The sequence below is a fragment of the Bubalus bubalis genome, chromosome 22, assembly GCF_019923935.1.
Source record: "Bubalus bubalis isolate 160015118507 breed Murrah chromosome 22, NDDB_SH_1, whole genome shotgun sequence".
Lineage (NCBI taxonomy): Eukaryota > Metazoa > Chordata > Mammalia > Artiodactyla > Bovidae > Bubalus > Bubalus bubalis.
Genome location: NC_059178.1, coordinates 7,964,773 through 7,985,068, shown reverse-complemented (window position 1 = coordinate 7,985,068; position 20,296 = coordinate 7,964,773). Strand labels below are relative to the sequence as shown.

At 38.9% G+C, this 20,296-nt stretch overlaps 1 protein-coding gene and 1 long non-coding RNA gene across 5 annotated transcripts in view; one reads left to right on the top strand and one right to left on the bottom strand.

Annotated features, from left to right (window-relative positions):
- The window catches only part of LOC112581357, a 30,329-nt gene that overhangs the window by 2,531 nt on the left and 7,502 nt on the right, over positions 1-20,296 (top strand). The window contains exon 2 of the long non-coding RNA XR_006547797.2: positions 14,336-14,426. This is a non-coding gene — a long non-coding RNA (uncharacterized LOC112581357). The remainder of the gene's footprint in view (positions 1-14,335; positions 14,427-20,296) is intronic.
- The window catches only part of CCDC68 (coiled-coil domain containing 68), a 55,516-nt gene continuing 38,642 nt past the window's right edge, over positions 3,423-20,296 (bottom strand). For 2 of the 4 annotated variants that reach the window (XM_006055295.4, XM_006055296.4), the window contains 4 exons: positions 15,315-15,420; positions 13,931-14,014; positions 6,574-6,650; positions 3,423-3,589 (listed from right to left, as the gene is read on the bottom strand). In XM_006055295.4, coding sequence (XP_006055357.4) covers positions 3,532-3,589; positions 6,574-6,650; positions 13,931-14,014; positions 15,315-15,420 — 325 coding nt within the window. In that variant the 3' untranslated portion in view covers positions 3,423-3,531. Of the gene's footprint in view, positions 3,590-6,573; positions 6,651-13,930; positions 14,015-14,244; positions 15,421-20,296 lie in introns of those variants that run through there. The other 2 variants (XM_006055298.4, XR_006547796.2) reach the window with 2 other exon arrangements.

Genomic DNA, 20,296 nt, shown 5'->3' with positions numbered 1-20,296 from the left:
ATTTAGAATAAAAATTTAATAGATTAGTTTTGCTATTAATTTGGATTCAGATAAAATTAGGAGAAAAATTCAAGGTGCTATCTAAATATCTGCTCACTGACAAAAATTATGGATTATATTGTCATAAACAGGTAATAACTGCTTGATTAATTTATGCATAATAATTTTAATGTAAAAAGAAAACCCACAAAATGACATCAGCTTTCTTTATTTTAAGGCATATCATAAGCAATTATTCAAATGGTATATACTATACCAATTTTTTAAACACTTCTTAATGATAATTTATAACAATATATGTAATCAAAGTGAAATGAAACTTCATTTCTCATCTTCATGTATATATTTCAAAGCCCACCTCAGACCTTCTTATCCAATATATTGATTAGTATAATTATAAGTACAAATATTTTGACTACCATTTAGTTAATGGTTTGATTTTTTGTTTTTGTATTTTCTGTGTGGCACTACTTTGAGACTCTTAAATTTCATTCTCCATTGTAATGATTTGTTTTGTCACTCAGAAATGTTTATTTAAAGAAAAAATTCAAATGATAAAGCTGAAATGATGAGGATATAGGAAATAATCCACACATGACAAATAAACATTTTTTATGTTAGTAAAAAAAATACTTTTGTACTTTTAAGAGCAGATATTTTTAGGCTTCTGAAGCTGTTTATTCTTATTCTCAAGAGATCCAAATACCATTCCAAAGTGGAGATGAAGATCATGTGAGCAGATCCTACCTTTATTGAACTGTACTTCCATGTTCAAAAATGAGTATGGTGGAACTCAAATAAAACCCAACAATGTCTTTCCATTTTTGAGTTTAGAATACATTATTTTCATGTAAATCATCAAGGTTCTTAGGTCAGTTAAGTGGATCCACTTTAAAAACTCACATTTATTACAACCCAGATTTATTGCAACCCAGCATAATGGTTGGGGTATAAGAGGAACCTAAGTGATCTCCAAGTGAAAAGTGAAATTTCCTACCACTCTGCAGATGCTTAAAGCAGAATTCATGATCCCAATATCCCTACACATGTGCCAGGAAATGTATGACCAAAAATCCTCAATGTGGCATAAAGGCATGAATAATACAGTTAAATAGGCAGTTTTAGCAGGGAAGTTTTTCAGAACTAAGAACTTGCAAGGTAGACCAACAGGTAAAAGACCAATTCTTCTCAGCAAAATATTTCCTTGATGTCCTGTTTCTCAGTGTCATCCACAGGGTGGCGAAGAAAGCCAATAGAAGAGGTGTGTTGGTTTAAATAGCAAGAAGAGAGACATTTCTATGGTGGCAAGTATCAGAACATCAAGTGAGCACACAGATGTATCAGAAGCCAAATCAAAAGGTTCAAATGTTTACTCCATTGTCAGCCGTTAGAAAAATTATTTGCTCACTCACAGTATCCTCCTCTGAATCATGGGGATAATAATATGACCTATTTCAGAGGCTTGTTGGGAGGATTAAAGCAATTAATACAGGTGAAGTACTTAGAATTGTTCCTGGCATAGGGTGACTGGGCTTCCGTGGTGGCTCAGATGGTAAAGAATCTGCTTGCAATAATGCAGACCCGGGTTTGATCCCGACTTGGGAAGATCCCCTGGAGGAGGTCTTGGCAACTCACTCCAGTATTCTTGCCTGGAGAATCCCATGGACAGAGAAGCCTGACAGGCTACAGTCCACGGGGTTGCAAAGAGTCGGACACAACTGAAGCGACTAACACAGAGGGTGACTGTGTCCTAAATGTTATTAGATAACTACACCTTGAAAGCAATCAAAACAAGAAGTTATGAAACTCACACATAGAGCTAGGCAGCACTGCAAAGATTACAGTACTTTGCTGAACTTACAAAGACATTAGATGTTTCACATTCCACTTTGAAAGGCATGAAGCATTTCCTGAGAAAATGCTCAGAGTTATACACCAAAGAGAGGGATCAAAGCCTACAGGTGATTCACCTTTGAGGATAATGAAGTTCTCTGATTATGCCTTTAGCTAAAGTGTTTTCTGCTTTCCTGAGTGTCAGTGTGTTTGCATTAAGTTAGACTTTTGTTTTACTTATATAACCACAAATTCCATCTGTAATGAATGCATGTATTGAAACACACTTTCACAAAAGCAGTAGACACATCATTCCAAGTTCATGAATTCAGATTCTTCCTCACTGCAGACAACAACCACTGTTCCTTTGAATCCATAGTATTAATAAATACCTTTTTATGGAGGTATGAACTCAGAGCATTATATTCTATTCATCCCCCTAAACATTTTACTTAGATAATATTAACAAAGATCAAAAAGAAAATTAGTCACAACGGCAGAATCACAAAGTGCATTTCTTTGTGCTGATATGTGAGTTGCCTCTAGTAACCAAAGATCAATCCCAAGTGAAGAACAATAACCTCCTAAACCGTGGTGAAGCAGCCAGGATTCTCAGCTTTGGAGGGTTGCATGGGTAGGGGAATTAGTTAAAAAAAACGTATTCCTTCTTCTACCCTTAATCCAGTAGAAAATAACTCTCCCAACTAACCAGGGGTTAGGGCATGAATTTACATCATGGTAAGACATTACTTATTATCCAAAAGTCAACTTTAAAGTATATCATTTATTCACGCACACACACACATACCCAGAGACATTGCAGCTTTGATTCCAGAGCACCAAAACAAGAAGAATATCACAATAAAGTGAGTCACATGAAATTTCTGCTTTCCCAGTGCATGTAAAAGTTATATATTACATTATACCATAGCCTGTTAAGTGTGCAATAGTATTATGTCTAAAAAATATATACATACCTTAACTTAAAAACACTTTATTGTCAAAAAATGCTAACCATCATCTGACAATACAGAGTTGCCATGAACCTTCAAATTGTCAGAAAAAAAAAAAAATACAGAATGTCTGTGAAGCACAATGAAAGGAAGTATGCCTATACACTCTTCCCTACATTTACACACAGTCAGCCCTCTGTACCTGCAGGACCCTCACCAATGACTGACTGAGTCCACAGGTGTGGAAACTGTGGCACAGAGAGCAAACTGTGCTTCAGCATCTTACATACAGGACTTGACCAGCCACATCCACATGGGTTTTGGTACCCGTTGGGGCTCCTGGAACCAAGCCCCATGGATACCAAGGGATGATGACCCTCATAGAAACCACTATCAAAGGGTCATAACCAGTCCCTTAAGCAAATATTTGCAAACAATAAAAATAAAAAAGATTCAGTTTTTTTTAAGTGTAAGCAAAATTCATCTTCCATCATGGGAAGGCATCCAGTTTCTTCATCCATTTAATAAGTTTTGAAGAAAGAGTTCTTTTCCTTGAGTATATATTTCCTTTGTTTGATTTTATGAAACATCTTCCTGCAAAGCTATTGATGTATACATTGAATATAATACAACAAATTCCATTAAATACTGGCATTGAACCATTTTAATATGTCTTTAGACCATTTCAAGGAACAAATAAGGCCCAAGTAGTAGTCTTTCTCATTCAGATCTCCAGCCAGCCAGTTCATTTCCGTAGTCTAACCAACATCAAATATGGGGTTGTGTCTTCAGTCTTCAGTTCACTGTAAAAAAGACCACACAATTATCAAAATCTGGCACATAAAACTTTATTGATATAGTTGGAGTACCATCACCATTACCATCACCACTACTGCTGGGCTACCAAGTCTTTATTAATTGCTTCAACCTAAGAAATGATGGTTAATCGATTGATTCCAGTTCCCCACGAGACACAGCAGAAAGCATGTTATGGAAGCCTTGTTGTTGTTTAGTTGCTAAGTTGTATCTGACTCTTTGTGATTCTATGGACTGCAGCCCACCAGGCTCCTCTGTCCATGGGATTTCCCAGGCAAGAACACTGGAGTGGGTTGCCATGCCCTCCTCCAGGGAATCTCCCCGACCCAGGGACCAACCCACATCTCTTGCATTGCAGGTGGATTTTTTACCACTGATCCACTAGGAAGCCCTATGGAAGCATTACCTTATGTAAAGGCATCCAGCTGTAAGAGAACAGGGCGAGGAAGAGGGAGAGTGTATTTGCCCTTCTACTCAGTGAAGACGTGCACCAGAGTGACTTGAGATGGAACACATAAATCAATTGTTCCCTCACAATGTTTTAGTTCTATGGGTTTATCATAGCCTAAACTTCTCTCCTCAGTGTGTGAATCTAGTTTAATATATATACATATTTATATGCACACACATTGATATCTGTGTGCACACATATACATATATATATATATATACACACATACATGCGTATTTTATTGTTGCTCTTTTGCTATTTTCAAACAACAGTCTTTAATATCCAGAAGACCATTTCTCTGGTGTTCAATTCGAGAAACATCTATATGTTTTATGCTCGAAAAAAAAATCCTTGTTTTTTGTACTTATTGAAAAATAGCGCAGAACTCTATTTCATAAGTGATTTAAGAGATCTTCCAAGATAAATTTTAAATGTGTGTGATTCTTTTTTTCCTTGTAAGAATGGCCACTTTTATATTCCAGTTCCTCTCTAAAGTTATAATTCCATTTTATTTTGGTGACTCTAGATTTACCAAACCATACTACCACTTATGTTCTCAAACAACCAATTGGTCAGATTTCATTTTGCAAATATGAGAGCTACCATTGGATAAGGAAATGGCAACCCACTCCAGTGTTCTTGCCTTGAGAATCCCAGGGACAGGGGAGCCTGGTGGTCTGCTGTCTATGGGGTCGCACAGAGTCGGACATGACTGAAGCGACTTAGCAACCATTATACATATATCATTACTACTGGAACTTCATAAAAAATCATAAACCAAAGGACATATTCAGTCCAGTTTCCCTGCTTCAATTAGGAAATTTTCCCATTTGGCCTTTCCCAAGTCATAGGAGGAAAAAAGTCTTTAAAACTACCTTTATTAATTAACTGAAGCTAAACAATTGGCCATAGAAGTCATTGTCTCAAATTCATCCTCCTTGTACCAGCCCGAGTCTCAGCACTCAATACAGTCAATACAGAGACCACCTGTTGCTCCCGCCTTTGCTCCACTCTTGATTCCATTCCCTCCAGGGTCAGAACAGCTGAGACTGGCCATGATGCTCCATGACTCCAGGAGAATGTACCCAGTAAGGGAGCTAAAGTTGACCATCCTCCCTTCCCTTGGAAAGTCTGGCTTGCCGTTTTCTTTAAGATTTTTTTTATATGGACCAAATTATTGGTCCATATATGGACCAAATTATTGAATTTGTTCCAATATTGCTTCTGTCCTTTATGTTTTGGTTTTCTGGCCATGATGTATGCGGTATCTTAGCTCCTCAAGCAGGGATAGAACCTGCATCCCCTCCACTGGAAGGTGGAGTCTTAACCACAAGGCCACCAGGAAAGTCGTCATGCTTGCCTTTCTAGTCTAAAATCTTCATCTCTTCCCCTCATGAAGTGACTATTTTTTGTTGTTGTTGCTTCTAAAATGTAGGCATTTCACCCAGTATTACACTTCTTAGGCTTAATTTTTCTGTATTAGATGTTGCAGGGCTACTGGCCAAAAAAGTTAATAACTTAGCATCTGGGGGCCCAGAGATTTTAGAAAGCTTGATCCTTAATGGCTCCATCTCTAGTCTCTAATTACATACATCATTAGCAAAGTGAAGCATGGTTGCAGGGTGTTTTGAAAAGGGCGATAGATCTGCCTGAATTCCTAGACTGATGCTAATCATAGGGGACCTGATTTCTTCATGTCAGGCACTGTGCAGAGGAGTTTCAGAAAATGGGTTTCTGCCCTAGAGAGACCAGACGGGGAAATTTAAAAGCTGCCAGAACAGGAAGTTTTTAATCACTTTCAAAATGATTCATGTAATTACAGACTATGTTTTCTTTTAAGTGATAATTTCATGGAGTATTATGGAAATGAGATTTGAACTCAGAAGTCTTTTTTTCCACCAACCTGTCACTTCAGATTCTGTCAGCATTAGAAAGTGATTTGATGGTTTCAACTATCATTTCCATTGCTTTACGGGTCATTATCACTGCCTCATTCACTCATTATTAGGTAGTTATTAAAGACACTTGTCCTTAACAATATAGGAAATAAAGTGGAAAATAAAGAACTATTCTTGCCCTCTTGACATTTACAATCTCTTTGATTTGAGATACAGACATGGAAATTTAACTAAATACACACTTTTTATGATTAAAATGCCTATCAATGGCACAGAAAATACAAGCAATGGAGGAACAAGAATGGTAGAGGAGATAACCTGTACTGTTTGGAGTAAGTGTTGAAGCCAAGACTGGGCTTGCTTCATACCAAAGAGGAGGGAAAAGATACCTACATTTATTCATTCACTTATTCATAAAGTATTCATACATCAGATTTCAGGGATTCAGTCAGTGGTAAGCAAGATCAATACAGTTCCCATTCTCAAAGAACTGGGAGACAGACAGAAAACACAGGATTACATAAGTATTCACGGACTGGATTCTTACTCAAGAGGGATGAATGTCAAACATGTTCAACAGGGGTCACAAAGTCAGAAGGTGGTGGGGGAAGAAAGGCCTTACCTTGTAGAGACAGCCTTAGATACCTTCGTCCCGGGAGTTTCAGGCCAGAGCGCCACCTTGGTTTTTAGTTCTTTGTTCTAAAATTGGAAAAAAAAAAAAAAAAAAAAACGTGCAGAGATCACACAGGCAGCACCTTTACTGGTCCCACACTCAGTAATCCTGGTTGACCCACCACCTACATCCCTCCTCAGCAGTCAATTTGCTGTTCCAGTCATTCTGTTAGAACAGAGAACATAAGCGTGTTGAGTCCCTAAATATCACTTCCAAAAACACACACCTTGAAAAATGCCTAATTTACCAAGGGATTCAAATTGAGTATTTTGGCTTAGCTTCTGAAATTCAACAGCTGAACTCTGTTTCATTTTACAGTTTCTTTTATATGGACAGATGCAAAGAACTTCATGAAAGAACTTTATTAGAGAACCTTTTGAAAGATATCCACAATATTGATTACACATTTGTCTTTCTGGTGCAATCTCTTGATTAGAAACTCCATGAACACAGGCACCATCTGTTCTTTCTGTTCATGGAATCCTTAGTTTCAATTTTCTCATCGAAGCCTCTGTTTCTTCCTCTCTATACTAGTGGTAAATGATACACAGCCTATCTATCATATATAAGGTGGAAGAAACATATCATATGATCATATTTCAAATCTGGATGCACCCTTGGACTTCCTTGGTTTACCTGGACCTATTGCGAGGTGGAAAAAAGGGAGAGAAAAAGCATGGAAGCACAGCTCTGAAAGCGTAAGCCTGAGATCAACAGCTTTAACATTCCCTAGCAACCTATTAAGACTGCACATCCTCAATTCCCAACCAAGCCTTTGAATCCGAAACCCAGGATGGCCAAGTGATAGGTTTTAAGATATCTGCTCACATAGGAGAGCCTATTGGACTGAAGGAGTGGTTTTCAGTGTTGGTTGTATATTGGGATTACCTGGGAGATTTACAACCTACTGATGCCTGGGTCCTACACCCAAAGTTTCTATTTGGTTGCATTCAGTGTTCTGGAGGTCTCAAAACTCCACAGGTGATACTAATGTGCAGTGAAGATGAAGACCCACTGAACTAAGGAAAGCCAAGACAAGATATGAACTTTGCACCTTCTCATCCCTCAGCATCTACATGGAATAATAATGAAAAGACAAAGCAAAATTCTTCCTACATGAATCATTTCACTGTGATATTTCAAGAGTTAAGTGCCTAAATCTCACCCAGGAAAGGTATTTCAAATTTGACAAACTGATGATAAAGGTGTTCCTTGTATATGGAGATAAATTGAATATACATTCCAAACAAGTGCCTGCATTTATCAGGGCCAAGTACAAGACTGAGGAAAACTCCTTTCTGTACAATACTTTATAAGTCATGAAGCACAACTTGAAACTCAATATCATGATGATAACAAATACTGGAATAAAAATATTGCTGTGGCTGGACAAGTATGTAGAAATTATTGGGAGTTTTTCCCAAACTCCTACTTTCTCAAGTTGTTAGGTTCCAAAAAATACAGAAGTATAAGTGTTATCATCTTAGACATTTTCACATATTTCAACTTCTGTGGTGATTTATTTCATCAAATAGAATTAGGTCTTTAATTTTTATTCATGGACTTTCATATGCTTTAATTATATGATTAGTTTACAAAATTATAAATTAATGGCCAGAGTAAGTCCACCATTACTGAATCTACCCAAGGATAGTTCACTGATACAGTTTTCCAAAAGAACTGAATTTTTGCATACTTAAACTGCTAGAAAAACAGTCTTGGAAGTAAATTAAATTTTAGGGATGGTGGTGATTACATAAAGTAGGATACTCTTCAAAGTCTAGAAAATGGAGTAATTTCTGAAGATGCATCTCCATATGAGCAGGTCATTAGTGAAGACGTTAGAAATGCATGAAATGTAAGATAAATTTCAGAGCTGTAAATTCAGATGATGAAGATATGCCAAGTAGAAAGAAAAGTAAGTAATTTTGGCAGAGTTAAGCAGAAATTTCCTGGTGAGACTTAAAAGAGGTTTAAAATCCTCAAAGATTGAAAAGAAAAAAGAGAGCAGATTTAGATGAGTGAATTTTTATTCCCCTTGTGGAGGGAAAAAAAAAAATCCCTGCTAGGTTAGACAAAAAGTATTTGTTTTCATGATTCAAAACTCTAGAAAATAGAAAAAAAATTAATGTAATAGCTGTGACAATGGGCCAAATACATATAAATGACCCTGAAAATTTAACATTATAACTATTCATTTCTAAATATATATGCTAAGTGTATAGACATAAATATCATTTCTAAATTTATATACCTATGTATATATTGACACACACGCATATTTGCACATACACACACTTATTTGATCACGCAGATAAGTAGATAGTGGGGGAAGGAAAGCATGTGCTTCAAGCCAGGAAGACTTGAATGCAGCTGAGTCATTTTGAACAAGTGTCTTAATTTCTCCGAATCTCAGTTTACTCCCTTAGGGAATGTAGTAATTAATAACTTTCACCCAAAGTAGCTTTGAGGATTAAACAAAATGAAATACACAGCATGCCTTCAAAGAGACATGTGTGTTGATTATGGATGAGAAAAAGATGCTGTCTATGTGGTTTAGAAAGTTGACATCTTTAAAAGGGTTGTTCAGCTCTGGTGATCAATTTTTCATAAACAGAATCAGCTCACACTGTTATTTCAAAATAGGTCATGGTCTTAAGTTTGTAATGCAAGACAGTACACCCCTGCACATGTCACTCCAGTTTAAGACCTTCTTAACAAAGTACTGACCAGGGCTAGACTAGAAACAGGCTCACTCCAGCTCAAGCACCCACTCAATTCAGGTACCTAGTTCAAGATCACAGGCTCAGGGATGCCCTCCTGACTCCCATCACTTTGTAACTGTCACACTGTTTTGCTCTTCTTGGAGCAGTTACCCCTCCCTAATTAAGCTGTGCATTGATTTGTTCGTGTATTTATTGTACACATCTTCAATTAAAATGAAGCTAGATGAGGTCAGGACAGTCTGTTCTGTTAATGCCGTATATTTACCTCTTGGAACATTTCCTGTTACATCATAAACACACAAAACTATTTGCTGAATAAATAAATTAATGTGGCTTGGATGAGTTTTATTAAAGCTGAAATGGGCATTATAACATTCCCTGCAGGGCAGGAAGCTATTTATCTGCTGAAGATAATACATTTCAAAATCATAAAGACATTCATCAATACCACTATAATTTGAAGACTTTTTATGTAAAAAAGTGTTAAAAAATAGTAGTTTGACTCAGCTTCATACAGAGAATCTTAGGCAGTACTGAGAGATGCTGTCCCGTCACTATGGGTTTTTTTAGTGAAGAGGCTATAGGAATTGCAGCCTTGTATAGATGGACTGCACTCAACCAAGAAGTTTCATGAAGGGAATGCAATCTGTTGCTTCCTCCTATTACACTGAATGGCTAGTCAGCAATTATTTGCTAAATTTGAGGATACAGAAGCAATAAAATGGGAGCAAAACATTTTTCTGGTTTAACTATACACCAAAAGGCCAATTGGCCTTAGTAGTGTATGGGTTGCCAGGTTACTTAGGACAATAAAATTAGCTTTGGGGATGATGCAAATAGAGACACAACTAAAGAACATAAGATTGACTTAGAAGCAGTAGCACCCTTGATGCCATGACTGTGAAGAGGGCTGGCACTTAATTAGGGATGACCAGAGCCTAAAACCATAATGAAAGATCAAAAAAAGAAGACAACCTCTCCAATTGAAATGTACTACAGATTATGATGGAATTCCCTGGTAGCTCAAATGGTAAAGAGTCTACCTGCAATGCGGGAGACCCAGGTTCAATCCCTGAGGCCACCCACTCCAGTATTCTTGCCTGGAAAATCCCATGGACAGAAGAGCCTGGCAGGCTACAGTCCGTGGGGTCGCAGAGTCAGACATGGCTGAGTCGTCACTGAGTGAGAGTGACGGATTATGATAATTAAAGCAGAAGGAGCCAAACAGGCAGATACACCACTGGCACTGATTCGCAGTATAGAAATTTAGCCTAGGATACATAGGCGTTTCAAATTCATGATGGAAGGCCAGACTGCTCAATAGGGAAACAACTAAAAAGTTAGATCCCTACCTCACACCTGACCGCTTTGAATTACAAATAAACTTGGATCTGAAGGAGAATCCCAGCTCAAAATGGGAATCTGAGCACTAGTGTTTTTCATCTCAACTTTCTTAGATTTCATTAAAACAATAGCAAAGGATTTTTAAATGCTCAAATCCCTTAATAATAAAGAGGGTAAAAAAGAGGGCTATTGGCAGGTCAGAAATGTCAGAACTGAAAGACTGAAAGTGAGCTGAAGGTGCAGCTGCGGCAGCTGAAGGAGATGTCTGACCCAGCAGACACGGAAAATTAGAGCATGTACCAACAATCTTAAAGATGGATCTGGTCTTTGAGTTACCAATTCTGTTTCTAAAACTTTATCTTGAGGAAGGAAGCAATTATACAAATCATCAGTAAAATACTTGTACAAGTACACTGAGTTCATTGCTGTTTACAAAAAGCTATCCTGAAAAGCAGTCCAACAGTAGGGATGAAGTTAATTAGATTATTCCATAACAGTGCAGTGGAAACTTCGGTGGCTAATTAAAAGGATAATGTTAATTTAATTTGACTGGTAAGCAAAGACCTTCTTGTTATACCTTAGAATGGCCTAAGGGCCTTTCATGATCTAACCCCTTAGATTAGAAGCACCCACAATGGCCTCCTGTCTGGCTACCTGACATGCCCTACCACCCAATTTCCACAAAGTTCACGCTGAAATTCATTTTTCCAGAGAGAGTCTTCCCACCCACCAACCTAAACGGTCCACATACACTCCTCCACCCAGGTGTCATTGCCCAGAGCATCTTATCCTTTTCCTGCAGAACCTTTCCATGATACCATTAGTTACATGTTAAAGTATTTCTATCTGTCTCCTTCACTAGATAGTACATTCCAGAGAGCAAGGCTCATGTCTATTTTGTTTAACAGTTTTCCCAAACTTAGTGCCAACACCACAGTACCCACTCAATAAGAATTTACAGACTTAATTACATAATTAATGACATGGAAAAAGTTGATGAAACAAAAGTTTACAATAAAATGGTGCCATATATAGTCTGTATCTTTAATATACACACACAAGCATGTAACAGGCACAAAATTCCTACAGAAACAGAGATACACATAACCGTGCTGCGTAACTGCCCATGGGCAGTACATTTGAGTGATTTTCTTGTTATATTTGCTTATCCGTCTTTCCTACTTTGTACAGGATGAATGAACATATGTTAGTTATGTAAAAAGAGAAAAATAGTTATTAAAATACGTTAAGAGAAAATATTTTATAAATAACATTTGCCAAAGGCTACTATGTAAGAAAAGCTGTGAAGAAATGCCTTTAGAGACATTTCTTCTCAGGAAGAGGCTCTAATGTGACCTGAATCACATCACCGGATGTAAACCGATAAGCGGTTACGGGTGCTTGAGTGGACATAGATCTGAGCCAACTATTCTACAGTCACTACATTTTTCAGCTCGACAGAGCTGTGAGCCTCAAACAAACAGTTCCTGATAACCTAGATTAGGTGAGAATCTAAGGAAACCCCAAGATTCCATGAGCTTACCTTCTAGAATAAAGACAACAGTGGTCCTCTAGGAAGGCAGAAAGGGCAAGACAAGGAGATGGTACAAGACTTAAGATGCAAAATATTTGCAGCTCTCTATGTTACAATGACTTTTTTCCTTCTGTTTGAGGAAAGCAGAAAGAGTGTGAAGCTGGGAGGAATGGGGAGGCGTGTGCTGGGAGTCAGATCACCGCGCTCCTCTCTGGTCTGTCCGGGGGAGCAGCACAGCTCCAAAGGACGAAATTTCCACGGAAGGCAGAGCATCTCTGTTTTTCACGGAATAGCACAGCGTGACACACAGAGAGTCCACAATACTGAGGGATGAAGTAGAAAAGGTGAGCAGGCCCAGGCAGCCCGTGAAGAGTCACTCAACAGGGACAGGAGGGGTGACACGGCGCACCAAGCAAAGCTGGGCGGGAGGCACAGGCATCCCCAAGCACTCCAACAACCACGAGGCTTTGCTGTGCTTCCTGAGAGTGGAGGGGCAGTGGGGGAACACCACCAGCCTAGGACTGCAGCTGAACGCCTAAAAAGGGCTTCCCCATCAAGAGGGGACGCAGTGAAGTTGCTCAGTCATGTCCGACTCTTTGCAATCCCGCGGACTGTAGCCTACCAGGCTCCTCCATCGATGGGATTTCCCAGGAAAGAATACTGGAGTGGGTTGCCATTTCCTTCTCCAGGGAATCTTCCCGACTCAGGGATCAGACCCGGGTCTCCCACATTGCAGTCAGACACTTTACCGTCTGAGCCACCAGGGAAGCCAGCCCAAGACGGGATGAGTGGGTAGAAAATCACGGTGTATCACAGTCAGTTATAGATTCATGATAAGTTTTAAAACACTGCAACATAAGAAAATTTCTATTAGGTTCTTGAAGTCAGTGAGCCCTGAGGCAAAGCTTGCATGCCCTGATGGATGTGGACGAAGAAAGAGGAGAGAAGGCGTCTCAGGATGGGGGGAAGAAGGAGGCAGCAAGCCTGGCTCTCTGGCTGAGCTGATTTCACACAACAGGGGCCTTGACCAAGCTTCTGATTCAAGTCTACATGGAGAGACAGTGCCATTGGGCTCCCCAAGAGACAAAGTGTTTCTGAAAATTTGAATGAACCTTTAACAATGACTTAATATTGATGTGTGTTCAATCACTCAGTCATGTCTGACTCTGCAACCCCAGGGACTGTAGCCTGCCAGGCTCCTCCGTCCATGGGATTTTCCAAGCAAGAATACTGGAGTGGGTTGCCATTTCCTTCTCCAGAGGATCTTCCCAACCTAGGGATTGAACCTGGGTCTCCTGCATTGCAGGCAGATTCCTTACCATCTGAGCCACCAGGAAAGCCCATGATATTGATAATAAATAATTATTAAGAGTACCTCCCCGGCAAAGCTATAATTCTTATGCATAAAAGATGTACACACATTCACAAAAAGACACTCATAGACAGACACATACACCTGTATTCACACAGACAATCACAGTCACACCGACAATCACACGGTCACACACAATCACACAGACACACACATTCACATACAGACATACTTGGACATAGTGTCACACCAGTACACCATCACACAAGGAACTCACATACAGGCGTGTCACACACACACAGAGGACACAGTCATATACAGACTCCCAGATACACTGAACATGCACACACTCACATTCACACCGAAATATACAATAGATGCCCTCCTTACCTGGGCTTCCAGTATGTTAACTTTTTCTTGCAGATCTTCAATTCTCTTATCTTGTTCTTTCAAATTATTTTTTAAGGCCTCCATCTAAGAATAGAGAAACAGAAATGAAAAAATCTTACCAGACAACAGAGAATAGTTCCTTAAGTCAGAAATTGTACAGGTTTCTGTGGTCAAATAATGTTTATCAAATAAACAAAATTAAATCCCGAGCATTAGCAGACTCAGCAGGCTACAGAAAATAGCAGGACAAATTGGCACCTGGGGACAAGAAAGCACACAGCTGGTGTGATTAAACATTTTAATCTTTAGAAAACCTGTTTAAGCCAAGCTCAGCAGGATGCATCCTGTAGGAAGCAACACGGGTCCTTGTCTGTGACTCAGTCCCATAATGCTTTCCTCCTGCAGAAGCAGAGGCTGGTGGACATGGTGGAAAGCCACAGCCTGGCACAGGGCGACTCCCTGCAACGGAGATCTGGTCAACCAGCAGCATGTTAAGGTAAGTCCACTTTGCTTTGGAGGAACATCTGCTAAGAGGCAACGTGGGGGTGATGGGGAGGTGGGGTGATGAAGTCCAGGATGATGCCATGAGAGAGGAAGTATGTGGATTCCAAGGCCACTTCTGCCATTTAACTACTGTGGACCTCAGCCTTCTCATCTGTAAAATGGGATGCCCCCTCCATCCTCCCTGGCTCTCAAATTGCCACGATTCAACTCTTTGGCCTTTTGGTGAGATCTAGCCAACCAAGTACAAATTCTGCAATTGTGTTAGAAAGGCATTTGCATTATTTGGAAGGACTCCATTTAGAAACGAATATTATATAGCAAACAAAAATGAAGGTCTGGTTTTAAGTCTAAAGCAAATTCCCAAATCAGATCAATATAAATATTGACGTAAATTGAATGTGTAATTTACCATCCATCTGGCTGCCATCACAATGACCTCTTTCACCTGCCGAGATGTTTCCAGTGAAGAAGGGCCCGAACGCATCCCTGTGCTAACACACCCACTATGTAAATTAACCGTTTTTCATGAAATAATGAAAATAGATCATTTCTTCCCTAAGAAGGCTGAATCTCTTAATCTAAAAAATCTTCTAAAGAACAGTGTACATTACCTGGCTCAGAACACTGTAAAAAAAAAAAAAAATCACTGAAACCTCTAAAGAGTAAATATAATTTTCCAAATATGTTCATTGAGAACATCACAGGTGTGGGCAAAGAGACAAAAGAGGACACTGAAAACAGAGCCATGTCTCATGGGAATAAAAAGGAAACGTCAGTGGGGAGAAGAATCTCAGTTGCAGAGTCCAGACAAGGCGCGTGTATTTGGTCTTCTCGCTGTAAACATACCATCTGCCAGAGAAACACACTTGATCAACCTGACCTCCTGGATGACACTGCGCAGGTTCTGATGCTGGGAGTGAATCACAAACTGCAGATGTGAGATCTGCTCCTGGAGGAGGGAAATCTCCTTTTGAAGATCCTGGCAACTGGAAATGCAAAGGGAAAAAGAAAGATTTGCTAATGCATTATACAGCTATTTTTACAGCTGTGCTACCTAGCTCTCCTCCTACACTACTCTCCTACTGGGCCACGAGTGGGTAGGATGCCTTACGCCAAACAAGACAGATGAAGACAGACAGCCACGAAGCAGCCTCTGATTAGCTCAGACATGAACTTGAATGTGAAGATCAGTTCATGTCAAAAGCTCCTCTGTGGCCACCTGTGACTTCCCTCCTTCCAGCAGGTAGCTGAGTCAAGTTGGACTGAGCCAGATGAAGCACTGACATAACTCATCTGTCTCACCTATGGAAGCACCCATAGACCTAGCAGCCATAACACACAGATGATTACATGGGATAGTAGGATTAGAACATAGGGCCAGGAATTTTCATATATATCAGAAACCAGTTTTCTAGGATACAGGGTTTAATATATGTAGTGAATTGCCTGTGTTTGCCTTTTAGGGGAGGAGGAGGGGATTCTTATTTTTGTTAGTTTAACTACCTGTAAATAAGGCAAGAAAAAAAATTAAATTTTGGCTAATATTTTGAGTGCATATCAACCTTGGTGAAGAAAGATGAGTGAAGTTTGAATTTAGATTTTTCATCCTTTCCCAAAGCTCCATTTAAGTAACTGGTATTGATTACACAGCTTTGACTATTTCTCTTCTTTTCACTATTACGAGAGTTTGAGGCAAAACGCCTTGTGGCAAGACCACCAAACTTGGAAGCATTGTGACTTTGGAATCACACAATCTTTCTAAGCCTTAGTACAACAGATATAATAATCCTTACCTTTACAGCACTACAAGATTGCATGGTACATTTTAAGAGGTAAAGTGAATATGCTTTTGGAAAATGAGTTCTTACAAAGTACTATTTTATTTTAGCTTATTATGGCTTTACAGTTAGTAGCCAAGATCCAATGCAATCACAGTTTTGACTTTTTATAGTCTACAAATTTTACAAAGGTCGTGGAAATTCATGTGACACTACAGAACTTGTTCTTATTTTTAAAAAAGAGTTTCCATTGTTTTACATCCTGTACTAAAACATTGCTTCTCAAACTTAATATGTATTGGGAGATCTTACTAAATTGTCAGGAATCTTACTAAATGCATACTCTGATCCAACAGGCTGGGGTAGGGTCTAAGAGTCTGCAGTTCCAACATGCTCTCGGTGTTCCAGTGGTTTTGATGGTCCATGAGCCAGGCTTTGAGTGCTCTGAGTAGGACAGTACTAAACACTACGGTTCGCTCAATAATGTTTAATATATAATAAAGTTGCTTAAAACCAAGTAGCTTTCATGCAACTTGCAATATTTAAGACAAACTTAATTTTCCCCTTGTTCAGTCTTGTTTAAGAGAACTTTAAAAAGAGTTTGTTTTACTGTAGAAAAAATTGCTACAGAAAAAACTATAGTAATGTTTGCACAAGTACAAATGATGTATAAAGATAGCCATCATTATTTATCCTAAGGAATGAAATAATTTCTACTATAAAGTTCTATACAATTACATACCATATATATGTCATAAAATATAGTTTGTTATTGTCCACAACATTAAAAATGGAAACAATCTAAACGTTCATCTACAGAAGACTGATAAAACTAATTATGCTATAACCACACCACTCTTATTTTACATTTACATATTTAGAGTAGAGATAGACCAACAGACAATTTATATCAAAGATGATGCTACAGAATATTATTTAAAAAAAGATGGTATTTTCAACAAATGATATTGTAATAACTAGATACTCACAGGAAAAAAAGAAAAAGGAGATTAATCCTAACCTCACCTCATCAGAAAGTGAAGAAGAACTAAAGAGCCTCTTGATGAAAGTGAAAGAGGAGAGTGGAAAAGTTGGCTTAAATCTCAACATTCAGAAAACTAAGATCATGGCATCCAGTCCTATCACTTCATGGCAAATAGATGGGGAAACAGTGGCTGACTTTATTTTTGGAGGCTCCCAAATCACTGCAGATGGTGATTGAAGCCATGAAATTAAAAGACATTTACTCCTTGGAAGGAAAGTTATGACCAACCTAGACAGCATATTAAAAAGCAGAGACATTACTTTGTCAACAAAGGTCCATCTAGTCAAGGCTATGGTTTTTCCAGTAGTCATGTATGGATGTGAGAGATGGACTATAAAGAAAGCTGAACGCTGAAGAATTGATGCTTTTGAACTGTGCTGTTAGAGAAGACTCTTGAGAGTCCCTTGGACTGCAAGGAGATCCAAGCAGTCCATCCTAAAGGAGATCAGTCCTGGGTGTTCATTGGAAGAACTGATGTTGACACTGAAACTCGAATATTTTGGCCACCTGATGTGAAGAGCTGACTCATTGGAAAAGACCTGATGTTAGGAAAAATTGAAGGCAGGAGGAGAAGGGGACGACAGAGGATGAGATGGTTGGATGGCATCACTGACTCAATGGACATGAGTTTGGGTGGACTCCGGGAGTTGGTGATGGACAGGGAAGTCTGGCGTGCTGCGGTTCATGGGGTCTCAAAGAATCGGACACGACTGAGTGACTGAACTGAATACCTCATCAAAAAAAAAAATTCTATGTAAGATAAAACTGGGGACCCAAAAAAATTTCAGAAGGTAATATAGAAGAGTATTTTAATGAATTTGAAATAGAGAAAGATTGTTAAAATCCTGGATTGGCAAAAAAATTCATTTGGGTTTTTCCATATGATATTTTTGGCCAACCCAACAGGATTCAGAACAGTATTAACTGCAAAGCAAAAGACTAATAAGTTTGACTAGACAAAAACTTAAAACTACTGATCATCAAATGAAAGTTAATCAGATAGCCTCAGAATCTCAGTAACGTAAATGACTAACAAAGGCACTGTACCCAGAATATATAAAAAGCATCTATAAATCAAGGGCACGGGAACTCAGCAGAAATATTAGAAAGTGACTTGAAGCACTTCACAAAAAAGATGAGTTGTGGATATACGGATCAAAGAGGCACAGAAGGCAAACAGAAATCTGGCTGATAGCTGGTAAAGGTAAGTATTCAAAATGGTCTGATTTTGTCTTATGATGACCCAGAACTTGAGGACCAAACGCAAAAAGTGTTTAGAAGGATGGGGGTAGGTAGATATGCTCCCCAATATATAAAACTCGGGAAATTTCCCTGTGTATTTCACAAGAATATTACTATCAAGTTCATCATAGATAAAAAATAAAAAATAGGTCTTAAGATGGAAGAAAAGTGTTTCTGGAAGCACTCTTGGAAGTGTAGGGCTTTCAGAATTATCTGCGTCATACATTAGAACAGTTGCAAAAAAAAAATCTCCCTTAAGCTTGTTCAATAAATATAAGACCCAGTCATCCATTTAAGGTCTTTAAATGTGAGAATATACTAAATAAGCCACCATTTGAGCTCCCTTTAATCACTGTTATTTATCTTTCAGTTGAAGCACTCAGTCTTAATATTAAGATGTACTAAAGCAAAATATCAAGAAGAAATCTAACATAGACCAGGCCTAGGAAAGGAGGACAAATGTCTGTATCCAGGATTTATGCTGCCTCCCAATGACTCAATATAAATACAAACTCAGTGTTGAAATTATTGAAAAACTTCCAGGAAGATTCAAAAGATGTGGTTTTTTTCCCCATTCTTCCCAGGAAGTACAACCCCAAACTTGAACATTATATATAAACAAAAGCAAGAAGAAAGATAGGGCTTCCCAGGTGGCTCAGTGGTAAAGAATCTGCCTGCAATGCAGGAGCCACAGGAGACACACGTTCAATCCCTGGGTCAGGAAGATCCCCTGGAGGAGGAAACGACAACCCACCCCAGTATTCTTGCTGGGACAATCCCATGGATAGAGGAGCCTGGTGGGGTACAGTCCCTGGAGCTGCATATAGTTGGATGCAACTGAGCACATGTGTATGTAAGAAAGATGGAGAGAAAAGGGAAAACTGGTTCAGGACCCTGGGATCCAGGGAACAACGTAAGGATGAGTTCCCGGGCTTTTCTCTTTGAAGATCCCAGACTTGGAGCTGAGAAAGTCCACAGCCTGGGAATGGCAATGGCAGCAGACTAAAAAGCCCCAATTAAAAGAGAGGAAAATCTTGGCTCTATCCTGATGAAAAAGGGAACTGAGGATGCTCTCTCAATTTACCATGGAGAGAGGGTGAACAGAGTACCATTTCTGGTCTTCTTCATGATAGATTCCTTACTGTGCAAGAAAGGAAGTTAACCCTCTCTTTAACTTGCAGAAACATGAAAACAAACAGTTTTGTCTTTAGTAACATGGGATGACCATATAATAAGTACTAGGTGAAAAGCAAACCCTCAATCTCTCTGTTGGCCAATATCTGCCTAAGATTTGGTCAAAGGAAATTGAGTTTATGGAGGACTGTCTCTCCGTCCAATTGTCAGGATACTTTAAAATCTATTCGCGGTTAACTTCCACCATCCAAGGTAGCATTATTGAACTTTCTTATATGTCTTCTGCTACTCACTGTGAGTATGGCTTTGATCGAATTATTCTCTGACATCATGCTATCCTATTTAAAAGCATTTTGAGAGGTACAGCTTCTGTGTTTACTGTAAGGGTTCAATTGAACACATTGTTCATGGTGCTTTCTATGAGCTAATCCTAGAAATCGTTCTCTCTTCTCTTGTAGACATATTTTTTAAAAAAGAGACTTCTCCCAAAGAACTGGTTGGTTTTAGTCACATGGACATGGCGAATGACAAAACTAATCACAGTTTCGTCACTGGGTTGGCTGCTAGAAAATTTAAACTTTGTGAGGAGGTGTAGCGAGCGCTTCATGGTATACAGTTTGTGGTCTAACCTCATTATCTCCTGCTCCTGTATCTCCCTGATTT